General features: G+C 32.2%; 4 protein-coding genes across 7 annotated transcripts; 3 read left to right on the forward strand and 1 right to left on the reverse strand.

The window, feature by feature from the left end:
- Positions 1-1,778: 1,778 nt before the first annotated feature.
- LOC114420099 lies at positions 1,779-3,225 on the forward strand. The gene has a single exon (XM_028385953.1). It carries the CDS (start codon positions 2,025-2,027, stop codon positions 2,511-2,513), a length of 489 nt encoding a protein of 162 aa, XP_028241754.1. The 5' UTR covers positions 1,779-2,024; the 3' UTR covers positions 2,514-3,225.
- Positions 3,226-8,782: 5,557 nt separating this feature from the next.
- On the forward strand, positions 8,783-9,946 carry LOC114420100 (protein DMP2-like). The gene has a single exon (XM_028385954.1). It carries the CDS (start codon positions 8,936-8,938, stop codon positions 9,602-9,604), a length of 669 nt encoding a protein of 222 aa, XP_028241755.1. The 5' UTR covers positions 8,783-8,935; the 3' UTR covers positions 9,605-9,946.
- A 4,284-nt stretch (positions 9,947-14,230) lies between these two features.
- Positions 14,231-15,263, forward strand: LOC114420103 (protein DMP2-like). The gene has a single exon (XM_028385959.1). The coding sequence runs from the start codon at positions 14,457-14,459 to the stop codon at positions 15,117-15,119; it is 663 nt and encodes a 220-aa protein (XP_028241760.1). The 5' UTR covers positions 14,231-14,456; the 3' UTR covers positions 15,120-15,263.
- Positions 15,264-17,211: 1,948 nt separating this feature from the next.
- LOC114420101 (pyruvate, phosphate dikinase, chloroplastic-like) lies at positions 17,212-26,358 on the reverse strand. Of its 4 annotated transcripts, XM_028385956.1 has the most exons (21): positions 26,252-26,321; positions 25,948-26,010; positions 25,482-25,749; positions 23,941-23,997; positions 23,485-23,718; positions 22,875-23,012; positions 22,497-22,659; positions 22,154-22,389; positions 21,897-22,025; positions 21,617-21,796; positions 20,974-21,111; positions 20,565-20,729; positions 20,315-20,476; positions 20,133-20,222; positions 19,449-19,765; positions 19,190-19,319; positions 18,429-18,557; positions 18,062-18,199; positions 17,900-17,977; positions 17,700-17,791; positions 17,212-17,613 (listed from the first exon to the last, which is right to left on the reverse strand). In XM_028385956.1, exons 3-21 carry the CDS (start codon positions 25,722-25,724, stop codon positions 17,571-17,573), a joined length of 2,862 nt encoding a protein of 953 aa, XP_028241757.1. In that variant the 5' UTR covers positions 25,725-25,749; positions 25,948-26,010; positions 26,252-26,321; the 3' UTR covers positions 17,212-17,570. The 4 variants fall into 4 exon arrangements, with proteins under 4 accessions (XP_028241757.1, XP_028241759.1, XP_028241756.1 ...); XM_028385958.1 differs by lacking the exon at positions 25,948-26,010 and having other exon boundaries at positions 23,941-23,994; positions 26,252-26,358; XM_028385955.1 differs by lacking the exon at positions 25,948-26,010 and having other exon boundaries at positions 26,252-26,358.
- Positions 26,359-27,231: the final 873 nt, after the last annotated feature.

The following is a 27,231-nucleotide window of genomic DNA, read 5'->3' on the forward strand; positions in this document are numbered from 1 at the left end:
TAACTGTTCAGTAAATGATTTGAACACGTATACTTGAAAATAAAATACAAAAACCTTATTGAAAACTTTTAAATGAGCTGAGTTAGCTAATGCTGAATATGGAATGGATATAACCTAACTCTTGTTGGTCAGATCAGATATCAAATCACTCGTTACTTTACAGTTTTAAATAGAAAATGGAGAATAATACGTCGTGCATTGCACGATGACTGGCTCAAATTGTTCTCATTGGAACGCTGACGACAATTATCTTCTTTCTATAATAAAAATTGATCAAGATAAAAGCTGGGTCAAATGTTCGCGTAGCGATGAAATACTCGACTAAACCAGCTGGCATAATATTATCAAACACTTCTAATTATGTAAATTAATTAGAAACTTATAAAATTTCATTGAAATAGTATTTTTTAGTTCTCAACTAATTTTTATTTATAAGTAATTTTCTTTAACGTATAGAGATAACACATAAAAGTAAGGGTAAATGTCCCTTTCAAGTTTCAAGCCTTCTTTTCTTTTTTTACTAATATTTTGCATGGCCAATTTCGTTCTTATCCCTTGAAAAGTAAGATTGCCTTTGATTTTGTTGATTATAATAAGTGATTTAACGAATAAAAAAGTTGTTAGAGTATGTCTTAAGTTAAAGAACAAACGGGCGTGGGCGTGTGACCAAGAAACAGACAACTTCATATGATATGAAGGTTCGGTATTTGGAAAGAGCAAGGCCATGTGATCTATACAAAATCATGGCTTATATTATTATTTTTCATTTTATATGAATTATATTTGAGTAGATAGATTGTACCGCTTTCAATTAGTATTATAAGCTCCAAGGAGTAATTAATTACCTTAATTAAGCATCTTGCGTCTCGCAGGGGACCAGGCAAGTTGCAACTTTCCATCTTTATCTTTAGAGGTGAGAACTGGGAAATGAAAAAGTATCAGTGCTCTCTAACTCACAGGATAATTGGGATTTCGCAATTATCACTCTGTTCAAGTCGCTTTCAAATCATGGCAAAAAAATAACACAAGGGAAATTTCTTCTGAAGTTTAATTTTTAGTTTTTGAATATAATTACAGTATGAATTAAATTATTTTAAATTTAACATTAAAACATTTCTTAAGACAAAAAAAAAATCTATATCTGAAGTCACTTAAATATTTTAAAGCCAAAACAAGTAGTCTCTTGTGTTAGTCTAAATTAACAGTCAAGTTTTTTTTTTTCTCGAAAATAAACTTTTTCATTAAAATGAAACTAATATACTTTTAATTTATTTGATGGTTTGTGACCTGGTTTTAACTATAGAAAATTGTTGAGTGCCACCTGACAATTTTGCATTGCGCGGGTGTCGTTTTCCTTCTTTATACTAAGGCAAAGTAGCTTTCTTTTTCGGTACAAGGTCCAGTTTATTTTTTATTTTTTTCCTTTTAGTAAAATAAAATGGGAAAAAGAAAACGAATTTTATTGCATTATTAATAGGAACATCAGGTGGGTCCCAGACAAATAAATAATTTACGCGGAGGAGGACAACTAACCTGACGCCGTTAGCTAAGCAGGGAGCTAGCTCCCGAAGCAAAGGAATGAGGTGGTTCGGAAGTAAAAAAAAGATGGACTCCGAAGCAAGGAGTAACAGTCGCCGTTAAGAAAAACGTAGTTCACAAAGGAAGACCTAGTCTGGTCAGCCAACAACACCTGTCCGTTGTAGAGTCAGACGAGGCGGTCTTAATAAACCTTCTCTTTCTCTTTCTCTCTCTCTCTTGATTTCTTTCGTGACGCGTCATATTGGTTTATTGCAAGGTCGGTGGCAACCCAACCCTACCCTTGTCTCCTTTCTCATATGCTATATATCAGCCTCCTCCACCTAGCACTTGCTCCAATTCACTACCACCAAACACAACACAACACAGCATACCGTGTTTCATTTTCTCTCACACACAAACCTCCTTCGTTTTCATTTACTTCTCAGGAGGTATAACTACTATTTTTCGCTTTTTTTTTTAAAAAAAAATTGATTAAATCTTTTGCCATGGGAACCCAGATTTTGCGACCTCAGGACTGCTTGGTAGAACGAATCAGGGCTCCTCCGGCTGACTTTTCCCGGCGGAGGAGTTCCGGTAATTACTGTAATTATTATTACTACAACAACAACAACAACCATGTCGCCACTTCCAGGTCGTGCCGGAAGCCTGTTAGCCGACCCGACCAAAGGAAACGGGCTGCTCCCGGTTCTGCCCAGCCGGTGGTGGCGGAGGCCGCGGCGGCGGTGTTGAAGAGACCGAGCCGTGATGATTCAAGGGTGGCCAGGAGCCAAAGTTTGGAGATGACTACGATTCTACGTAGGGGCCAGTCGCTTGATTCGGCTGTGAAGAGCGAGGTGTACGCCGGATCTGCGTTCGCGGTGTCTCCGTCGCCGGAAGCGCTTCCTCTGCCGTCTTTTTCGACGAAGAAGCAGGACTCAGTGGCGGTTGATGACTCCGCCACGCGAGATCTGAGGCGTCTGCTCCGCCTCGAATGAAAACGAGCCGGGTTGCAGTCCCGGGTTTCTGGGTCGGGTTGGACCCGACAAATTATCCATATTCCCCTCTCTCTCTCACCTTATTATTACTATCTAGAATCTTCTCTTTCTCTTATCCTCTCCGTAACCGTTACCGTTACGCCCGTCCCGGTTTGAAGTTCTGACCCGACTGTGATTTTTTTAAACGGAAGGGTGGATGATCTGATCTAAACTAGGGGGTGAAATGTTTAAAGGTTTGGAGTAGCGTATGGGCCGTGAGGCTATGATTATGTATCATGTAACTTGTAACATATTTCTTGGGTTGTTTATTAAAACATTAAAATAAAATTTAGGGTTTATATACTTGTAACACTAATACCAATCAGTTCAAAGGGGTGGGAAGAAATGAGGAAGAAGCATAAGAAGGAGGAAATGTAAGTTAGTTTTGTAAAATCCAGCAAGTGTTTGAATTTGGTGTAGGTTGGGCTTTCAGCTATGAACAGTTTGATGTGATCAAGTATAGTTCGTGCTGTGTTGTGAAACACGGTGATCGACAAGTGAATGGTTCTGGTTCGTGCTCTGTTGTGAATTTGCCAGCTTCTCTTTGTACGCTATTTTTTGTAAAGTGGAGCAAATTATTAACTTGAGGAGATTTGATCAGATTTAGTTTCTGCAAGTTTTTTCTTGTTTTGCAAAGACATCCCCGGATAAGAATAAACAAATGCTTTTCGTATTTTTTTTTTCAGAATTACTTTTCGTAAATTTGAGATTTAGATCAATTAATATTTGCATCATATTATAAAAAATAAAAATAATATACTTGTAGTAATATGTAGTGTATCTAGGCATCTTACGTCAAGAACCATGAAGTGACATATTACATTATCTTCAGAGAATAATAATTTATGAGAGAATTAAAATTATTATATTTTGCAAAACTAAAATTAAAAAAAAATATATTTTATAATACTAATAATAATCTTTATCTTAAATTTTATTTATAATCGATTAATATTGTAGACATTTCACATTTCATTTTAGGTATAGTTGTATAATGCAGTAATATATGGGATGTTTTTATATCAGTAGTAATATGTTGTATCCATAGTCTATATGTATGAGATGTCCAAATTTTAATTAGATATAATAATACAGTTTCTATTAGACCAAATTTATGGATAAATACAAGCTTACTGATTATATATATATATATATATATATATATATATATATATATATATATATATATATATTTAATATATGGTTATTTTAGTTCATATGTAATATATATGGACAAACTAAATTTTAGTTCAATTCTTGTGGAGTCAAGACAAATGGAAATGGATCCCTCCATTTCCTTTTTCTACCATTTCTTCTATTTTTATAAGCTTTCGAAAAAATAAATCAAAATAGTTGATGGTTGATCAATGAGTGAATAGTTTAAGAGATATATATTTGATTATTTTACTTGAGTTTTAGATTTAATTGTTTGTGAGAAAAATAAAAGTTTTGTGACAAATTTAAACCTTATCATACTATATTGAGAAATCATACGTATATCACAAATGGTAAATATACAACTAAGAGAAAAGAGGAAGAGAAATTTAAATTTAAATACAATAAATAATAAGATGAAAGAGATAGAAAAATATAAAATATAATAAATGTATAAATTATTGTCTGTCTACCACTTCTTTCTTATATATCTTTAGTCGGAAAAAATTGCAGGATGTGGCGTTTGGCAAAGATCGCAGTTAAAAACATCGTGCGATAAATCTCAAATTAATTAAGGTAAATAAACAATAACCTGACAAATCACCAGGGAGGAAGCAATCTAAAGGTTACTCGAATTGATAAGTTATTGACCAACAATTGGGCTTTGAGGGGAGCCCTGCAATGGAAGAATTTGTAGATCAGAAAATTACTTGAAAACAATTGCCTCAAGCAAGGCCCAAAAAAAATCATATCAAGCCTAGTGAATAAGATCGACACTGAAATGTCATGGAGTGTACGAGGGAGGGCATTTGAATCGGGCTTCTCCCATTTTGTCTCCACAAAAATAATCCTTTCACCACACATTCCTCATTTTAAAAAGTAATTTTGATTTTTTGGAATAGTTTTTTCAAAATGATTTTGAAGCACTTATTTCTGTTTTAGAATAGTCATTAGTCATTTTGAAATTTAGGTAATTATCAGTTCGGAATAAAAATAAGTATTCCAAAATATTCTAGCAAAGTTATTATAAACAGTAAAAATTATCTTTCGAAATAATTACTTCAGAATAAGGTGATACAAAATTATTCCAAAATAGCTATTATGGAAGGTGATTTTTACCCTATGGAATAACTATTTCACGATAGAAATAAGTGTTCCAAAATTATTTTGGAATAATCATTTCGAAAAATAATTTTTATCTTCCAGAATAGTTATTCTAGAATATAAATAAGTGTTCCAAAACTATTTTAAAATAAGGTGATACAAAATTATGTTAGAATAATTATTTTAAAAAGGTAATTTTTATCTTCCGAAATAAAAATAAGTACTCCAAAATTATTACAAAATGATTATTTTAAAAGATAATTTTTACCTTTTGAAATCCTCTAATAAAATACTAAAAAACAATTCCAAAATGATTTTTATATAAGAAAAATTCACTTTCAAAATACTTTTTTGAAATGGAAAAACCATTCTGAAATTACTGTTCCACAACCAATGCCTTTCCCCACACTAGAAACCCAAGGTGTAAAGGAAGGAAAGGAAAGGTGGCGGCACGATGTTGATGAAGAGGGTGTAAGGGTTGACATGGTGGAGGACGAGGTAGTTGTTGTCACAGGAAGGTGAACGACCTGACGCGATGTGGAAGATGAGGTCCCTACTGCCACGGAACTAACATATGAGATAGATATGGTTGTTTCATGCTTCAGTTCGAAACTAATTAGAAAAATGAAAAAGATTTTCTCAGGAACTAATTACTTCAACCAATGGATTAATTAAAGTTTAATTGAAATTGGCTGACAATTATATTCTTGAATTTAATGGTACATACCTTGATACATATTAGTTTTCCTTTATTATACTGCAGCCTGACTGAACTTATATAGGAAATATTAAACAGCACTGATAAAGTGATCACACAGTGACTTGTTTTAATCTTACAAGACAATTTTTCTTCTCTTAAACTTCTTAATATAAAAGAATATTTCTTGAGATGAAAATAAAACTTAGTCGCTGTTTAGCTGCGAACTTTTAAGATTATCATCATAGGAGGCACTTGAAAATTAAACATAAGAGTGATTATAAGACTTTTGAAGTCTCATTTAAAAAGTCGCATGTATTAGTTTGTTTAGATAAATATTTTTCAATTCCTCAATTGGTTTTTCAAAATGTTGATAAAAAAGTACTTTTCAGAAAACGTTTCTAAAAATTTCCATGAATTAGTATTCAAAATATTGAATTTGATTCTTTTAATATGAGATGAATTTTATAGAATCAAATATAAAATCATAGCTATCAATTAAATATTAAATAGTTAAGGTATTATTATGTAACCCCAAGCCATGCATGTCAAATATTTTTAGACTAATATATACTATTCTCACAATAGTTTCTCACAACAGTACTCTTGCAAAACTCTTTTTCCCTCTATATTACACCATGCATCTTACAATTTATCTCACTTGTCTTCCCCTTCTTATAATAAAACTATGGTGAGATAGTTATGTATAAATAGCATTACTTATTTGTATAGTTGCACATAAAACGAATTTGGCATCCTCTTAAGATTTAATCAGCAGTAACGGAAGATGCAATTTTTATTTTTTTTAATTATTGACCTACCTTCGGATAGCGACGTTGAAAGCCACTAGTTTCATAATTTACATATTTTTGAATGGGTATTAATTGACGGATAAAAGAAACCAACTGAGCTGTACTGACAAAGGCGGCTTTTGATATTTGGAGTATAATTTAAGGAATTAAATTTTATTCCATAACTGTCTCTCATTATATGTTGTTTGAACAATCTCAATATGCATATTTTACATTTTTTTTGAACAGTCTCATTATATGTTGTTTGAACAGTCTCAATATGCATATTTTCCACATCCTACTATGGGTTCATGTCATTTGTTTGAACAGTCTCATTATATGTTGTTTGAACAGTCTCAACATGCTGCACAAAGTGTCCTTCAAATGATATCTCTTTTGTTTGTTGTTATCATAAAAGTTGTTGCCTTTGTTTTTTTTATTTTTTTATATAGGTCTTGTTTGGCTCTTGACACCACTACTAACACGTAAAAAAATAAAGACTAGAATAGGAGCAAACACACCATTAAAGTTTAGTTTAAAGCTTCACAAGGATCTTGAAGGAAAGAAGGTTGACAGCACACTTTACAAACAAATTATTGGTAGTTTGATGTATTTAACTGCAACGAGACCCGATATGTATTTAACTACAACGAGACCCGATATAATGTATTCTGTAAGTATGACTAGTAGATACATGGAGGAAGCTACATAATTACATTTGTTGGCTGCTAAAAGATCCTACACAAGGAATCAGAGAATTTGGGTTATTCTATAAAAAGGGTGAAAAATCTAATTTATTGGGTTTCACGGTCAGTGATTATGCAGGAGATCAAGATAATAAAAAGAGTACTTTTGATTATGTCTTTATGTTTGGGAACCGGTGCCATTTCATGGTTATCTAAGAAACAACCAATAGTTACTTTGTCAAGCACATAAGCTAGATTTGTTACTGCTAGAGCTTGTGCTTGTCAAGCCATTTGGTTAAAGAGAATTCTTGAAGAATTGAAGTTCAAACAACCAGGTGCAACCACAATATTTTGTGACAATAACTCAGCTATTAAATTGTCCAAGGATCCTGTGCTGCATGGAAGAAAATAAAAAAATATTTATTTTGAGTAGTTCAATTATTATCCTAATTTTAAGGAGTTAGCGGGTTACTTCACGTAGCATAATGATTATTTTTCCTTAAATGTTAGGATTTCGTTTCAAATAATGCAATAGTAGATTAGAAAAACGCATTTATCATATTCTAGTCTTTATTTCTTTACATGTTAAGAGAGTCTTCAATATTTATTATTATTTTTAAATCAAAGAGGCAAAGAGTTCCCAACAATTGGAATTAAAATCCGCGTAAAAACACAATAGAAGCAACATCCGTTAGAACAACGATGAAAACAAAAGATGGAACTACATCAAAAACTTTAACTTGATCAATTAAACATAAGCCATAACCAACAAGATTATCCGTCACTTGATTTCCTTCAAGCAAGACATGACTCCAGAATAAATTGCCACCCTCCATCTTAAATTGGATGACACTTTGGACAATTTAGAGGAAGAATGCGTTTTGGGATAACCTTTGCTTAACAAGTCAATCGAAATTTGAGAATCAGATCCCACATGAAACTCTAAATCCACGGCTCCAGGCCAACTGCACACCCAACAGATCAATATGTAACTGTATTAAATTAAGGAAAATTCTAAATGGCACAACATGTTTTCCGTAAAAACACCAACTTGAAATTGAGTTATTCTATAAAACAGCCGCAACCTGTTTTCGTGCAATTCGTTCAAAACTGTTCAATACTATGTAGCAGTTCTCTTGAATTGAATACTCGAAGATAGAAGCTTATCACTTTTAATTAATTAATGATCCACAAACATTTATTAAAAATATAAAAAAGAAATTATTTTTTTTCATAATTTAAAATTAATTTATGCACTTATTTTTAATAAAAAAAACTTTTTAGCTTATCCGGTAGATGAGATGTATGGGTTATTTTGACTTTTAAGGTAAGCTTAATTAATTTTACTTTATTTTTTTTTCTCGAATAAGTCTTATAATTTTTTTATTTTTTTTATCAAGATAGGACTTATTGTAGATGTCATTCTTAATCACTTCATGTTTATCAATTAACAATTTAACATTACTAATTCTAATGAATAATGCATGTACTATTATTATTTATTCTTAATATTACTTCGGTCTTCCAATTTAACAAGGTATCATAAATGACGTTTAACAATTAACATGGTTAATTAAATCCCTAAGGACGTCATTTTGATAAGTTTTCCTTCTTCCATTTTTGTCGTTGCTCTACTTTCGTACACACACGCATATATAGATCCGTCGAACTTTATGTGTTTGTGTGGATTTTTATTTTTTTTTCCTATTCTGAAATTTCCTTGAATCGTTCAATGCGCATGACATGGAATAACGCCAATTGCGATAATATATAAAAGGTCTTCAAAGCACAGGAATGACCGAATGATTCTAAGTCAATTAGAAATGAAGTTATTTTACTGAGAATCTGCCAAATCCCTTTTTGTGCTTCTATAAGATCAACACAATAGCATCAGGCGTAGAAAGAAAAGAAAGAAAGAAGCGAATAGTACGTAGGTAGGTGTGTGAAAAAATGATTGCAGACAGCTCATCCTTAAACAGCCCATCAGCGTTACCAAGTAGCTCCCAAAACAGAGGCACAGGAGTGACAAACACAACACTCTCAGCATTTGGCAGCCTCATAAAGCTTCTCCCTACAGGTACAGTCTTCGTGTTCCAATTCGTGAATCCCGTTTTGACCAACAGCGGTGATTGCAACGCCACCAGCAAGTGGCTCTGCAGCATTCTCCTCGTTCTCTGTGGGTTCAGCTGCGCCTTTTCTTCCTTCACCGATAGCTACACAGGCAGTGACAACCAGAGGCACTATGGCATCGTAACTACCAAGGGGTTGTGGCCTTCACCAGCATCCAACACCGTTGACTTGTCAACCTACAAACTCAAGTTTGGAGATTTGGTGCATGCTGTGTTATCCTTGTCAGTGTTTGCGGTTTTAGGGCTGTTGGACACCAACACTGTGCACTGTTTCTACCCTGGTTTTGAGTCAACTCAGAAGCGTCTGCTTCAGGTGTTGCCCACAGCTATTGGGGTATTTGCGGGTGGGTTGTTCATGATTTTCCCCAATGATCGCCATGGAATTGGATACCCTTTAACTTCTGATTCTAACGACACCTCCCCAAAATCCAATGATACCACCGCCTCACCTCCACAAAATATTAATCCCAATGACAGTACTACTGTTTAGTATTGCTATAGCTAGTGTTTTATTTTTTTAGTAACTAAATAATGATGTGCTGTAGCAACTTTTTGTGCCTCTGAAATAATAGGCGCAAGCTGCTAACTATATATGTTAATAATGTTATGTATCTAGCTACCTGCATGCATGCATGGTATGAAAGTGTTGTTGAACTAGGCTTTTGGCTACTGTATAGTGAAGAATCGTCTTTTTTCTTTTGAGCGCCTTGAAATAACTAGTGTTTATTTGTTGAAATTAACTTGGGTTGTTGTTAATCATTTGTATAGCCAATTTTCTTTTTGTAAAACTGATGTATTAAACTTTGAAATAGTATTATCTCTGTATCTCATAGCAAGTTTGTTTCACATTTCTGAACACTGCAGAGGATTAGGAGACTGCAGTTTAATTTATCTTCTCAAGGCGTTATATGTGCACGGAACAAGTTTGTTCCCTTCCTTCTAACCAGCGTGGACTTTACATCAAACGGAGAAATATGTTTGGATAAAAGTTGAAAATCTGTTTTTAGAATTTTTTTTATTTCTCATTTCTAAGGCACACAAAATGAAGAAACAAGAATTTATTATTTTGAAAATAAAACCTGTAATTGGCATCCAAACATACACCGAGTCATTACCTATTTATGTGTCATATTTAGAGGCTTATAGGTAGTATACGTAAACGACCTTTCAAATTTTGAGTTTTCATAAAAATTGTGGTAAAAACCACATGGTTATACACTTATTTAAATGAATAAATATTGCAAGCAGAGGCGAACGAAAGGGACTTGCAGGGTCACTTAAATTATTATAAAAATGATTTTATGGTTTCTTAAAATTTATATAAACAAACTATTTGAAAAATGATATATTAAAATTACTGATGGTCGACACTTAAAAGAAAATAAAGAGAGAAATATAAATATGTAAGATAACATAATAATCTGATAGAAAAAGAGATAAAGAGACGATATTACAGTTATTAATTAAGTATTTATGATGTTTATGTGTATACATATAATTATTTAAAATTATTTAATCCATTTAATTTATTATTTTTGTAATATTATTTTCGTATTCAATATACTTATATACTTTTTTTTTTATAAAAATATTAGATATATATAATATATTAAACTTATGGTTATTTTATGTGTGTAAAAAATTAATTTTTTTATCACTTTCTATTAGACTATTCATCTTATCTCACTTTTCATTTTTATTTTTCATTATAAAAACTACGATGAGATATTTATGTAAAAAAAGCATTAATCATTTTTATATATAGCAGCATAATAGGCTAATTTGGCATCATATTAAGAAATTTAATGAGCATTAAAGGAAGATGCATTTTTTTTTTTAAATGTTGACCTACCTTTTTTAAAATGTTACCGCAATAGTAGGTACTACGTAACATTCTTGCTCGGGGAATTAAAGGCAGCCCTGATTCCTGGTTTCGTAATTTACATTATTTTTTAATGGTTATTGACGGATAAAAGAAATTATCGAGTAGTTCAAACCAAGGCTGCTTTAGTAACAAAAAAAAAGGTTGCTTTAATACCAAAAAAAAAAAACCAAGGCTGCTTTAATACAAAAAAAAACAAGGCTGCTTTTGTTATTTAATTGAATTAAATTTATTCATGTAACGGGTCTCATTATATATGTTGTTTAAATAGTCATCAGTCAACTTTTTTTTTTAACGTAAAATATAAAATAATTTCAAATTCTTCAATGTTGATCTGGACTTCTTTCGTTTTTAAATTTCATCGAGTAAGAATGGAAATACATCATTAATTTTGCTTTATCCTACAGTTTTTTTGGGATGAATATCTTATCGATCTGTTCTAGATGAAGAATGTTGATGTGTTGAAATAGACTACTTAATGTGTTTGATGTGGACAATTGTTTGTAGACTGAGTTTTTAGTTAATATTGTCCTCATGCATTTTGAGTGGATCGAATTCTAAGATTTGCTGAGTTATATAATTTGGTATTCTGATGATGAAGCTGAGACATTGTAAAATATGGGTACATATCTTCAAATTAAAGGGCAGACATTAAGGTTAATAAGGATTTTACTAAAATGATTGTGTGGATTTAGTTTTTATTTAACCCACGTTTTAAAGTATTTGAGGAATTATAAAATTGATTTGATGGTTGAAAAAAAAAAAAAGATTTTAAGAGTAAAGAAGAAAAGAAAAATTCACGGATTCAAAAATTTCTTATTTTTATTTCTAAAAAAAATTAACAAATTAATATTTATTAATAAAAAAGTTTCAAAATAGGTTAAATCCAATCCATTTAAATAGTGTTATTAGACTGAACGTTCATTTGAAGTCTTTTGAACGGAAAAACAAATACATCTTATGTATATTATATGTGTAATTTATAATTATTAATAAAGCTAATTATTCTATTTTGTATACACATTTCTTATTTTTAATTTATCCTTCAACTATTTTTTAAAACCCCTTACAATCATAAGTAATTATCTAATATTCTTTCAGTACTGATATATAAGAAAAATAATTAATTTCACATTAATTAAGAAATTTAATTGACATCATTTAATTTTTTTAATCTCAAATAAAAAATAAAATTATTTCTAAAATGTCATTCATTAATTAGAACATGGTATTATAAATAAAAGAGTTATTAAAAATAGAATTAAAATTAAATAAAAATATTTTAAAAATAATAACATTAAATAAGATAAAATTAGTTAGATTTATTTATATTCATGTTTAATATATAAAACCATTCTTTTGGTAATATATGCATATAGAGTGAGTAACTATGTCTAATTAAAAAAATAGAAAACACAAGTCACAGAGTTTCAACCAGAAGTTGTAATGATGTTCATGGTTCAAATTAGATCTTAATATGTGTTGACCACAATAATTACTATGATTTTGAGCTAATTTACTACTTGGATTTGGATAGTTCTTTTTTTTAGGAAGATTTGGATAGGTTATTATACGGATTAAGCTAAAAGTTGAATCCATAACAATTCCTTCACAATTAGTGTTATTTTTTTTACTGTCATAATCAGTGTTGTTAGTTAATTTATATATCCACTTATTTAAAATATAAATTTTTGTATTATTTTAATTAAATAAGACAATTAACAAAGTAATGAGCATTTTTTTAAGAATATATCAAATATATATCCTCGTAAAACTGAAGGGTATCACGAGAATTGTGAATTTGTTATCGAATTAAATAAATTAAACATTTTTTGACAGAAGAATAATAAAATTAAAATTTTTGTATACCCATTATATACAAAATTAGTATATTTTTGTTTTAAATTTATTTTAAATTTGACTTTAATCGTCTAATATTTTTCATTTCATTATTTTCTTAATAATTTTTCACTTTAAGTTTAAGTTTCACATACATACATTGTTATTGTAAAAATTTTACACTAACAATTAGTCACAAATTATTATTAATATAATTTTTAAGGTAATAATTATAAAAGTTATCAATTTTTATTATGCAAGAATATTAATTACTAATTGAATATAAGATATCCTTAATGTTTAACAATTAACAATACTTAGAGTTAGTCTAGATAAATTTGTTCATAAACATTTATAAGAGAAAAAATAGAAAAGAAAATTAGTTTATGTATAAGTTAATTTGTAATTTTTTATATTATCTTATCTATAATTTATGTATAAGATAATTTTAATTTATAGATAAATTTATTTCATTTTTACATTTTTTTTTCTTGTAAGTGTTTATGGAAAATTTTTCCATAGATTTATGTCCTTATTTTTGTTTGAAGAAATATGTCCTTATTTTTAATGAATAGTGGATGCATGATTTATTCATGGTTGTGTTATTTATTCGATTTCTTTATTATCACTTCCGTCTTTCAAACTAACAAGGTATCATATATGACGTTAAAATTACCAAAAAAATGTGACGTCTAACAGTTAACATCTTTAATTAAGTCCCTAAAACGTCATTTTGATTAGGTTTCCTTCTTCCATTTTTGTCGTTGCTATACTTTCGTACAATCCTAATCGTGAACCATCACTTAAGTTTCACTTGACCGTTTGATCGTCTATCAATTATCAGAAAATACCCTCATAATCATAGCTTAGTTGAGTCACTAACTAGCCTCACACGACCTCAATCAGCATCACAGACTCCATCGCAAATTCATGCAATTTAGAAAAATGTTCTTTCTCTTTCTGTACCCAAAACGAACTGTCATAACCTACTCTTAGATCGATCTCACACTATGATTAATGTATTGGGTATTCCTATGATTAATGATGTTATCTTGTCCGCTACTTCCATTAAGTTAGAAGATACATGGAAGTGATAGTGACGAAAATAATTAACGTGTAGAAGCAAAAGAATTAAGTAGAAGGATAAATAAAGTTAAATTGATGAGAAACTCAAGAGAAAGATATATATTTGTTTTTAAATGAAAAAAACGACCACCTGTAAAATGTGTCTGTTACTACATTGCCAATTAAATTCTTTGCGTGTGCGTGTTTTCGTTTGACTTTTTTGTGTGCGTTTTTTTTTTTATCTGGTCTGATTTTATATTTTTGTTTTTGGAATCGTTCAATGGGATGGCATTGCATAATGCAATTTGCTATAACAAAAATGTTTGAAAACAGTGCAGAAGAAAGTTCAAAGCTGCCGAATGTCTGAACCATTCTAATTCAATTAGAAATGAGGCCATTTTACTTAGAAACTACCAAGTCCCTGTTTCTTTTTTTATTTATTTGTGTTGTTTTGTTTGTCACACCAACTCCTTATTTCTGCTTCTATAAGATCAACACAATTTGAAAGAAAAAACCCCATCAAAAGATTTGAACCAGAGGAAAAGAAAAGCAAAAAATGAATGCAAACAGTTCATCTATGTCTACAAACACCCAAACCCAACCGTTACTAGGTACAGGCGTGAGCGTGACAAACACAAACACTTCGCCATTCTCAGCAGTTGGGAGCTTCATAAAGCTGCTCCCTACAGGGACTCTCTTCGTGTTCCAATTCCTGAACCCTGTTTTGACCAACAGCGGTGAATGCAACGCCAGCAACAAGTGGCTCAGCGGCATTCTCCTGGTTGCATGTGGGTTCAGTTGCGCCTTTTCTTCCTTCACAGATAGCTACACAGGCAGCGACAACCAGAGGCACTATGGCATCGTAACTACCAAGGGATTGTGGCCTTCTCCAGCATCCGAGTCTGTTGACTTGTCAACCTACAGACTCAAGTTTGGAGATTTCGTGCATGCCGTTTTATCCTTGTTAGTGTTTGCGGTGTTAGGGCTATTGGATACCAACACTGTGCACTGCTTATACCCCGGCTTTGAGTCAACTCAGAGGCTTCTGCTTCAGGTGCTGCCCACAGTTATTGGGGTATTAGCGGGTGGACACTTCGTCATTTCCCCCAGTAATCGCCATGGAATAGGATACCCTTTAACTTCTGATTCTAACACCACCTCCCCAGAACTCAATCACACTACCGCTCCTCCACAACATCCCAACCACACTTCTGTTTAGGATTACTAGCCTTGATGGTATGGCAACTTACATTATTACATCAAAATTAATTTTTATATTATGTAAATTTATATTTATATTAAATATACATTAAATTTTTTAATAATATGCATAACAATGGTTAATGTTGAAATTTGTTGGACACAAGAAGGGTAATGTTTGAAATTTGTTGTAACAATGGTTAATGTTGAAATTTTTAATAATATGCATAACAATAGTTCCTTTATTTTTTACAACTGTGGGCTGGTCTTGTTTTTATATATATATTGGGCTGATCTTGGTATCATTTGTGTACCCAACTTTTTGTATACCACTATACCTATATTTTTCTATAATTATAGTATATCTATATAGTATATAGAGATCATTTGATCAATTTTTTTTAAATAATAAATATTTTGAGGAATAACAAAGGATTTGAATCCAACTTAATTATCATCCCACGATAGTATTAGCCTCATTTAAATAATGTACATAGAATACAAATTGATAATTAACTACCTGTCGACGTAAATAGTAGTACTTAAAACATGCTGGCTAACGTAGCGCAACCATAAGTGATTCTAATAAGATCCAGCTTCTAGAATCGACATTGAGAAAGTCCATTATAAAAGAGTAATATTACACTTGATTCTTGAGATATATTATTATTATTTTTTATTAATCCTGAGATATATTACAAAAAGGTATCATTTGAGTATGGTGAATAATTTTCACAGAAACTATAGAAGTCAATAATACAGGTAGAGAAAGTGAGAGACTGAAATATCTATACCATAGCAGGAAGACACATTTATCATTTAAGCGGCTTTAATAATCATCAGCAGTAAAGCAAATGGCAGTATCATGTTACAAGAACAATTTGGTTTTAAGTTTTAACAACTTCATGCCCTGTCACGAGTGGCAGTAGCAGCAAACACACCATAAGTTACAATATACACACCAAATCTCAGTAGCAACCTTCCCCCAGCTAATAGTTCTTTTTGAAATGTTACATATATAAAGCTAGCCATGTAATAATCAGTTTTCCTTCCCCCAATCCCCATTAAAGAAGATTATTGGTTATCCTCTGTTGCAACTTAAGCATTTAAGTCCTCAACCTACAATTCCAAAGATCAATTAATCATTACTGTCAAGTAATCACACATTTCCCATCAACCATCAACAAATAATGCATCAAGGAGGTTTGAAGATGAATTGCCACTCTCAGTCTCATCAAAGAAACCACTGGCAGCATTTTCTCTTCTAGCTTTACGCTCTTCAATGATAGAATCCTCTGTTTCAGTGCAGTAATTACGGCGAACCTGTTTTACAGGTCTCGCAGCCACAACAAATTTATTTCCATCACGAGATCTCTCTGTAAAATCTGCCCAGACTGGCGAAAAGAATATATATAGTTCAGAAACTACAGTATTATATGGAATATATCAAAAGCAGTTGGAACTAAATATCATAGTGAATATGAGGTAGATTGTGTAACAAAATGCAGTTTGGATTTGGATAGTTTAGTTGATTTAATTGGCTTGCTGTCTGTGTTTCTTTGCCAGAACCAGAAGCAAATGTTTAGAGTTGGAATGAACCTTCCATAAAGACGGTGGAATATAATTTTCCAAAAGCTAACGGCGACTTAAAAAATAGGCACATACACAATAAAGAGCTTTGTTCCCATTGTACAGAGTGTATCACTGAAGCACTCTATAATTGTCTTGATTTTGAATTTTGGTCCCTATACAACAAAATTTTTAATTTTAGTTTCTACGCAATTTCTTTTGTAGTGGTTTATCACTCAGAAAGTTTTCGTAGGCATTTTATACTGCAGGAAAGTTTTCCCTAATATTAGCGAGGGGGACCAGAACTTAGTTAGACATGCATATACAGGACTAAAATTTGCAGATTCTCATTGAGACTAAAAATTAAATTGGGAAAAGAATATAAAGATGAAATAAATAGTTTAACCTACTATAATTTATACGTTGAATAGAAATTGTTTCAACTTGGAAGGAGTAACGGAAATAGGCTTGGCATAAGCAGCAAAGAAAGGGAAGTATTAAATAAAATAAGATAAACCTTTTTTTGTCTCGACACAATAATGTTACTGATCTAATTGGGGGGAGAAATAATAGTAAACGTAGAATTTTACAGCAGTATTTGTCTTTTTTATTGTGATAGAATACAGCAGTAGCATGTACAAGAATTTTACAGAGTCTGTCTCTTATTTTATGATGACGAGACACGGTATAAGAGAAACATTTGCATGAATATTTGTACACCATGTTTTCTCTTTTTTATTACTATTTATTTTCCTTTGCTTTCACTTCTATACGTATATGTTAGAAGCCCTCCTTTATATATGGGACGTCTTCGTGTAAACCTCCATTTTCTGATGAACCGTAGTTATGTACAGTTGTAGAGAGTCAATAATCCCTCTCATATGCCATCAGGAACTGTTTCCTAAACTGCAACTTGTGCTGCTGCAAGCCTAGCAATTGGAACCCTGTAAACGAGTCCTCCGAGTTTCAGTTTCACAATGGAAATTACAAAGTTTTCATTTTTGAGATAATGTTGAACTGAAAATCTGACCTAAAAGGAGAACATGAAACATAGTCAAGTCCGATTTCAGCAAAGAATGCAACTGAAGAAGGCTCCCCACCATGCTCCCCACATATTCCAACCTGATAATTAATATAATGTTTTAAGGCCATTTTTTGATTTTGTAAGAATGACTAAGATGTGTAACAAAAAAACTTTAATTTAAATTTCTATTGGTAAGTACTACTTACCTTCAAGTTTGGTCTAGCAGCACGACCCTTCTCTGTGCAAATCTTGATTAGTTGACCCACACCTTTTTGGTCAAGTACCTGCAATTGTTGTCAACAATTCAAATTCACGCAACCGTCCTTCATATAGTGAGTAAATGACCAAACAAGCATTAGGCAACTAACCTCGAATGGATCATGCTGCAGAATCCCACTGGATAGGTATATAGGAAGAAATTTGCCAACATCATCTCTACTATATCCAAATGTCATTTGAGTAAGGTCATTGGTTCCAAACGAAAAGAATTCTGCTTCCTTTGCAATCTAGATGAACCAAATATCAAATTAGAAAGGAAAGGACAAATGATCCTTTTAATTGTTGTGCTGTAATTATAAATCTACAATACACTTCTCAGTTCTCAGTCTAATCTCTAAGGCTAATTACAACCCGACTGAAAATGGAAAAGAAGATTGTTTTTCTTTACCACATTCATAAATATTTTTTGCTAGAGCTTAAGAGTGAATCTTCAAGACATCAGGATATAAATGTTACCTCATCTGCAACTAGTGCAGCCCTTGGAACTTCAATCATAGTTCCAACCTTATAGCTTAAAGAAGAACCCATCTCAGACAACACTTTATCAGCAACATTCCTTATTAAATTCACTTGATGCCTTAACTCCTGCCAATTTAAAATTCGGGGGCTTATATCATGTAATCATTACATCAAAGGGGCTTCATTAAGATCAAAACCTAAAATAGTGATTGGCATCGTATTTCAAGAGAGATACAGTTAAGGAAAAAGGAATACAAGGCAATGTCTCTAAGTATAACATTAACTGAGATTTGACTCATAAATTATAGTGTTAACTAAGTTTTTAGTCCCTAAACATTTTTGAAATTAAGTTTTTAATTCCTAAACTTTTGTTTAACTGGTCAAGATCCTTAAACTTTTAGAAATTTTAGTTTAATCCCTGAACACAAGTTTGAACCTATTATTTTTATTTATTTAATGAGATTTGCAAGACTAAAAACTGAGTTTTCAAAAGTTTTGGGACTGAAAACCTTAATGGAAAAAAGTTGAGGACATTGATCAGTCAAACAAAAGCTTAGGAACTAAACCTTAATAGAAAAAGGTTGAGAGACTTTAACCGGTCAAACAAAAGTTTAGGGATTAAAAATTGAATTTCAAAAAAGTTTAAGAACTAAAAACTTAGGTAATCCTAAATTATACATGCATACATGATTAGATGCATTTGAAACAAATTAAAAGACACAAACAAGAGAAGAAATAAGTAAGAAAAAGGACCATACCTGAGGTGTACCGATAAGTGGAACCATTATCTCCGGAAGAACTGTAATACCATGGTTACTCACTGAAACAGCAGCCTGAAAGATTGCACGGGCCTGCATCTCAGTCAGTTCTGGGTATGAAATTCCCAGCCTGTTCACAGAATTTCAATTGACAAATATAAGGAAATGCAAACCAAATACCAATCACCAGTCATATGAAATGGATAGTTATCTGTCATGCACAAGTGCACAACACAAGCATCGTCACATGAGGACAAACCTGCAGCCACGAAAACCAAGCATGGGATTCACTTCTGATAATTTTTCTATCCTCGAGAAGATTTCTTCTTCTTTCATTCCTGTCTCAGAAGTTAGTTCACTGACAATGTGTTCCAGGTCACCCTCTGGAAGAAATTCATGAAGTGGAGGGTCTAACAATCGAATTGTTACTGGGAGACCATCCATTGCACGGAAGATCCCCTCAAAATCTGATCTTTGATAAGGTAGCAACAGGTCCAGTGCAGCCTTCCTCTGCTCTGGTGTAACTGCCATTATCATCATTCTAACGGCCTTTATCCTCTCGTCTGAAGCAAAAAACTACAACACACCAAAACATGCATACACAAAAATTCATATAATTTGTAACTACTCTGTGTTGATTATCAAAAAAGAATGAAAAAGTTCATTTCAAGTGTCATGCTCATGCATATGACTAGTCAAGTGTTCCAATGAATGTGTGTTCTTGCTTTTGGATTCCCTGGAGAAAGGTTAAAAGAAATTCATTAATTCGATTTTTAGCTTATAAGGAGGATATCTTTTATTTTATCTTGTGCTCCACATGATTTCACTTTTGTAAGGAGAACATCACTGAACAATGTTGTTACAGCATTTACAATTTAAGAAGAATGTATTCACTATCCACACTTCTCATTGATATAACAAGGAGTTGAATGTTTATTTGTACCATATGTTCTGTCCTGCAAAGTCCAATTCCTTGGGCACCATTTTGTCTAGCTGTTACTGCATCTTCAGGTGTGTCAGCATTCGCCATAACCTGATAGACAACAACATGTGGGAGAATTTATAGAAAACAAATTTTCTCATATTCAACTCAACTTCTGCAGCAGATAAAGAACATTGCAGTACCTTCAGATGCCTTATTTCATCAGCCCAAGACATGAAAGTTTCTAAATCATCACTTAGAGCCGGAGGAGAAAGTGGCTGCTTTCCTAGTATCACCTCACCTGTAGATCCATTCAGTGAGACCCATTCTCCTTCCGTTATCACCTTATCCCCAACTACAAACACCTACATTATCAATTAAGACTATACATAATCACAACATGAAGATCTTTTAGTAGTATGTATACTACATGAATAGAAAATCCATGTTTACCTTCTCAGCATCATTTACAAGGATATCAGAGCAACCAGACACACAACACTTTCCCCATCCACGGGCTACAACAGCAGCATGAGATGTCATGCCACCTCTAGCAGTCAAGATTCCAGTAGCTGCATGCATACCCCCAACATCCTCTGGACTAGTCTCATTCCTCACCTTCAACAGTTCAAGAGTGCATTAGCATTTAATGATTGCTAATGGGTGGTTTGTTCAACCCAACCATGAATGATACTAAATCAAGGACAGTATTTACATCCTAGCCATAAAAACTCCAATCTTGCGCAAAGAAGTTTTCACCTAAGTCAACTCTGGATTTTCCCAGGTAAAAGAGGACAGGTAGATTATCAAGAAATGGAACAAAAAGATAAGAAAATTGATTATAAAGCAAAAAATGGAATACCAAGATGACACTCTTTCCTTGTGCATGCCATTCTTCAGCATCATCAGCAGTGAACACAACCTGCCCTACTGCGGCTCCAGGGGATGCAGGCAAACCAATGGCGATCACTTTATCCTTGTAAGTAGATGGATCCTCAAACTAACCAAATACACTCAGAGCAGTCAAGACATTTTCAACATCTTAAATTTAATCTGATAAGTTAGTGGAGAAAAATAAATGGAAAATAAATTTACATATTGATTAAACACATAATAAAAAATTTCCAGCGAAAACAATGCTATATAATGTATGTGGTTATGATCACTAATATTTTATATTTTTTCTAAATACAACTGTGCAAGTTAGTTGATGCTTTCAAGTTGTTTTGGTTAATGCATTATATATATATATATATATATATATATATATATATATATATATATATATATATATATATATATATAAGTTTTGTTAACATCAACCCTTAGAACTGATTTTAAGCACATAAAGTATAAAGCTTTTATGGGAAAAGAAAACAACATTACAATACAAAACTGGAATAAAGACTTTCTTTTCTAATAAAAAATTATTAACTTTATATGCATAAAATGAACTCTTAGAAACAATGTCAACATTTTCCTATGTATAAAAGGAGGTCATATACCTGTGGGTGGAGAAGTTGATCAAGATGCTGTGGCTCTACCATCTTGATTGCAGAACGAATATCAACAAGCCCCTCATCAACCATATCTACAGCTATTTTGAATGCACCTTTACCGGTACGTTTTCCGCTTCGACATTGCAACATCCACAACCTATTTTCTTGGACAGTGAATTCAATATCCTAAAATATAAAAGCAGTTTCAGAAGCTTTGCCTATCGGTCTATTTACAAATAGTACAAATTATAAAAGCAGAAAAATATATACAATGATTGAAATTTACCATCATATCCTTGTAATGTTTCTCTAGAATTTCACAGTTCTCCTCAAGTTCCTTATAAGCTTCTGGCATGCAAGTTTTCATAACCTCCAAATCTTCAGGTGTCCTGATTCCAGCAACTACATCCTCTCCCTAACAAAAACAATTCGGCATTTATTTATTGATACATCAACATCAAAAGTATTTGTTAACATTCATAGCATAGATTAATAGAGATGATAATGACATGGAAAAAAATTAAGTAGTAAATCATATGTAACCTGAGCATTAATTAGAAATTCGCCATAAAGTTTGTTTTCACCAGTGCTTGGATTTCTAGTGAAAAGGACGCCAGTTCCTGAAGTGTTCCCCATGTTACCAAACACCATGGATTGAATGTTTACAGCAGTTCCCTTTAGCCCAGTTATTTGATTAATGCTCCGATACTTAATAGCCCTTGGGCTATCCCAAGAATTAAAAACAGCTTTCACAGCAAGTTCTAACTGCTTCTTTGGATCTGTAATTGTAAACGAATGAGAAGATATATATTTGTTCTTATAGACAATTTAGTCAAGAGAGTGAACATGGATCAATGGCTAGAAGTTGGTCTGTCGCTTTCAGCACCTGAGGGAAACTTTTCTCCCCTGGCTTCAAGGTAGACATTCTTGTACTGCTCAACTAGATCTTTGAGATCATAGGCTGCTAGATCAGTGTCAAGTTTAATTCCTTTTGTATGCTTTAGCTTTTCTAACTTCTCCTCAAATAACGAGTGTGGAATGTCCATTACCTCAATGTAGCATAAAAGAACAATTAGAACAAAAGCAATGGAAGACAACTATTTTAGTTTAGTTTTCTACTTCTAGAACAGGATACTAACATGTTACGTTGAATGAGGGATTCTAGTTTTTCAATTTGGTTAGTTTGTGTTTCTAAAGAAATGTTGACAACCTACAAAAGTAATCAAACACAAAGCAATGCATAGGGTGTAAAAGAACCACTTACAACATCTCCAAACATGTCTAAGAAACGTCTATAAGAATCATAAGCAAACCGCTCTCCGCTTTTTGCTGCCAACCCAGCAACCACTTCATCATTCAATCCTAAGTTGAGAACTGTGTCCATCATCCCAGGCATGGAAATCTTGTAAATGTAAGGGAAACAATTAAGCTTATGTTATAAACATGTTATACACATCATAAGAGGAATCAAATTTAAATCAAATCAAAGTACACCTATAAACAGAATTGAATGTTTCAACAACCATAGCAAGTGAATTTCCTCACCTACAACTCAAATTATCTTACTATGAATGAAAATCAAAAGAAAAGGTTGCTAAGTACTTAAATCAATAACTTCGCAGTAAGAACCTTGGATTGAAATCATCAATTGAGCTGAATCAATGCTAGCTACAATACAATGGAAGTTCATTTTCTTGCATGGTTTTTCCATCATTGGAAAGTAATGGCAATGTCAAAATAAACAATATGCTTATTACCATTTTTCTGTAGGCCCTTTACATATGCCTTACTAAATGTCACTCCAAATTGATCCTAGTTTGAGGCAATTAACAAGAACACAGAAAAAAACAAAACCAAATACAAAATCCTCTTACCGCAGCACCAGAGCGCACAGAGAGGAGAAGGGGTTTCGAAGGATTCCCAAGAGTGGCTCCCATTTCATTCTCTACAAATTGCAAGCCTTCAAGTACCTCCTCCCACAAGCCATCTGGTAGCTTCTTTCCATTCTGTTGATACTCTTGGCATGCTTCTGTTGATATAGTGAGTCCAGGAGGAACAGATAAGCCAATGGTTGCCATTTCTGCCAGGTTTGCTCCTTTTCCTCCCAACTGAAATTCACACACATGCAATTGTTCATCAATTCAAAGGGAAAAAAAAGAGTAGCACTCACATGAAAAACAGACAAACTTATTTTACTTAACATGTGTAAATGTTTTATCATGTCAGAAGACTAATAAAATTACTAATTAATAAGAACATAACAAAGAGAAACTAAATTGAGTTTCCATGTTGTTCTTTTTTAAAAATGTGAAAAGACAAAGAATGCTTACCAAGGACTTCATGGCCTTGTTTCCTTCACTTCTACCTTTGCCAAAAGTGAATACCTGCTGTTTAAACAAAAGCAGAGAGATGTTGCGGTAAAACTGCTGTTAGGAAATCATAGTTACACACCTCTCTTAAACAACTCTTTATACTTACTAGTAAGGTATGAAAATGTTAAAATAATGTGACAAGTTAACTTTTAAAAATGTGATATAACCTCGTTAAAAAGTTTCAACTTAGAACTATGTTCACTGGATGTGTTAATTAACTAACGCCTAGCATGATGTGAATTGTGAGGAAGGGGGAGGGAGCAATTTCTCTTTTATTATGATATATCATTGTTTAATTCTTTACATGCATTTGATGTAAACAACTTAGCGCCGGTTTACAAACTAAATAATTTATCAGATTTAAATTGTTGAAGATTTTATTATTTAATTTCTATTTTTTGGTCCATTTTTTTTATTAATTTATATTCAATAAAAATGTAAATATAAAATTGAGAAACCTTCGAATTCATGGTCCACTTGAATATTCTTGGTGACACGAACGACTTCGGCCTTATTAACCTTTGGGCCTCCCAATATATTTTGGAGTGTTGCTAGGTGCACCCAACATTATTGCTGATGCACCCAGCATTTAATTAAAATATCAAAACTGTCCCTGTACTTTTTTTGCATTTGTGATGGGTGTGTGTAAGGGTGATCCGTAAATCGTACGGATCAACTTGATCCGTAAGATTGATACAAATCAACTTTATCCGTAAGCTTTTTACGGAACAATACTGATCAACATGATCTGTAAAAGTCTTACGGATCAAGTTGATCCATAAAAAGCTTACGGATCATGTTGATCCATATTATTCCGTAAAAGGCTTACGGATCAAGTTGATCCGTAAGATTTCTACGGATCAAGTTGATTCGTAAGACTTTTACGAATCAATTTAAATGGCTTACGGATCAAGGGTATTTTCGTCATTTTACCTTAAGTGCTGGGTGCACCTAGCAACACCCTATATTTTGAGGTCTGGGAGACTTTTCGTGGTCCAAAAACAAGCCTGGGTTTCTTATTGAGGAGTCTTGTCAACAACTTTGGATAAAGAAAAAATCCAAAGTTTAGACATGCGCCCATGCTTCAAATTGGCACAAATCATTCTCCTATGCTTTTTGTAACAGCGAAAACTAAATGGCATTTTCTAATCATAGTTTTCTAACGAAGCAAGCATATTTTTCTCTTGAAAAAACGAAGTAAGCATATTTTGACATATTACCATATTTGATGGTACTTATTGTATAAGCAATTATTATTCGTTAGTTGAAAAGATACTTAAAGATATAAAAACGCTACATAACAATGCTATAATAAAACATTCGTAATTACATGAAGTAACTATTGTCATTTGTTACCTTAAAAAAAACATCTTGGTTACTTTATACTACCATAGTCTGAAGGCACTCGTTTACATGACCATTAAAATTTGGGCAATTAATTGATGAAGCTGAAAAGCAAGGCAATGATGGTGTTTATCATAAATAATGAATAGCTATACCTTTTTGGTGGTAGATGGTGTTGCTGGGGTAAGGATGGCTTGGCCACGTATTGGAGGCTGATATGATCTCCTACTACCTCTCTTCCATGTGTTTGATTTAGATCTAAGACGCAACTGCCACTGCACTCTTGTGCTTCTTCCCCCAACAATTTCGCTGTGCTTGTTCTTCCCATTCAAAAGGATGCTATTGTTGCACACATCCGCTGTGCTCCTTATGAATATGCCTTTCACTATGGAAGACATCTCTGATCTATCTTCCTTCTGTACACTAATTAAAACAATAACACCAATTACATTCATTTTTTTTTCATTGAGTGAAGGAATTTTGGTTTGATACATACAACATCAAAGTTTAGTGGTGTGGTTCATTCATCTCAGAAAACATATATATATATATATATATATATATATATATATATATATATATATATATATATATATATATATAAAAGCAAAAACATCATACCAGATTAGATATTCATATTCACTTGATCAGAACACATGCCCGGTTTTTCAATTAACTTAGTCCCTGCCTCCCCACCCCGAGAAGAAGAAAAAAATAATCAAAAACAACGGAAAGATAAAAAATAGAAGGAAAATATTAGTAACTTTGAGAAAGGCATATTTTCCTTCTTGATCGATCAAAACTAATGAGGAAAAAAAAAGGTTTACCAATAACTAAGTAGGAGCAACAGATTGTCAACAAGTCACTTAGCTGCATAGTGATTATTCAATCAAATTTTCCAGCATATGAAATCAAATTCACGTACCTGAAGAAGAGCTTTGTTAATAGTTAATATACAGAGCAGCTTCTCAAAATGGAAATGGTAGTTGTAAGTTTCCCTCCTTGTTTTCTCTCTGTTTTTTTTATATTATATTTCAATGTTTTAATTGGCAAATATGAAATGGGTATGATGAGAAATGAGTGGACGAAAATACGGTTATGGAACAAAGTCGTCTTCATAACTTAACTTTTGACTTCCTAATGCTTATTTGTTAGTAATTTTGTTAGATTATGTTATTCATACAATAATTTTTAACTTTTATTTAGTATTTTTTTATCACATCACTCGTTTTATTTCTAATAATTAGTGTTTGTTTAGATAAATATTAGTAGAATTGATTTTAAATAAAATTAATTTTATAAAACTAATTTGAAGTTATATTATTTTTGTTTGAATGAATGAATTTGTGAATTTTTATTCAGCACAAAATTAACTCAAAATTATTTTAACTCAATTAATTTTCAATATTTTTTTTATGAAGATCAACTTTTTAACATGAAATTAAATATGTAAAAAATTACATAAAGTTAATATAAATCTATAAAATTCAATATGAAACACAAAGCACACTTAATTGTGTTCCCTTTAGATCTTTCTGGTGATTATAAGAAAAAATTATAAAAATTTGCTCAATAAAAATTATTTCTCTTTCTTATCATGTGAAGAAGAAAAGAGGAGATTTTGTTCTTTTTCTGAATTACCAAGTTTGCCCTTTGTCTTACTGCAGGATAAGGGTACGTGGCACACAAATCGAAGCACAGTATAAAGGTACCCATTTGTTTCTTACCCAAAATGAAAAGAAACTGTTGTTATGTGCGTCCCAAAACTCCGGAATGAAAACATTAACACCACAAGTGTGCCTGGAGAAATACAAAAATTATTTTTTGTCCTTCTTACCATTTTTTGAAGGAATAAAAAAAAGGAGAAAATACAAGTTGCAGAAATTTTTCTTTATTAAAAACATT

Source organism: Glycine soja, chromosome 7 (genome assembly GCF_004193775.1).
Source record: "Glycine soja cultivar W05 chromosome 7, ASM419377v2, whole genome shotgun sequence".
NCBI lineage: Eukaryota > Viridiplantae > Streptophyta > Magnoliopsida > Fabales > Fabaceae > Glycine > Glycine soja.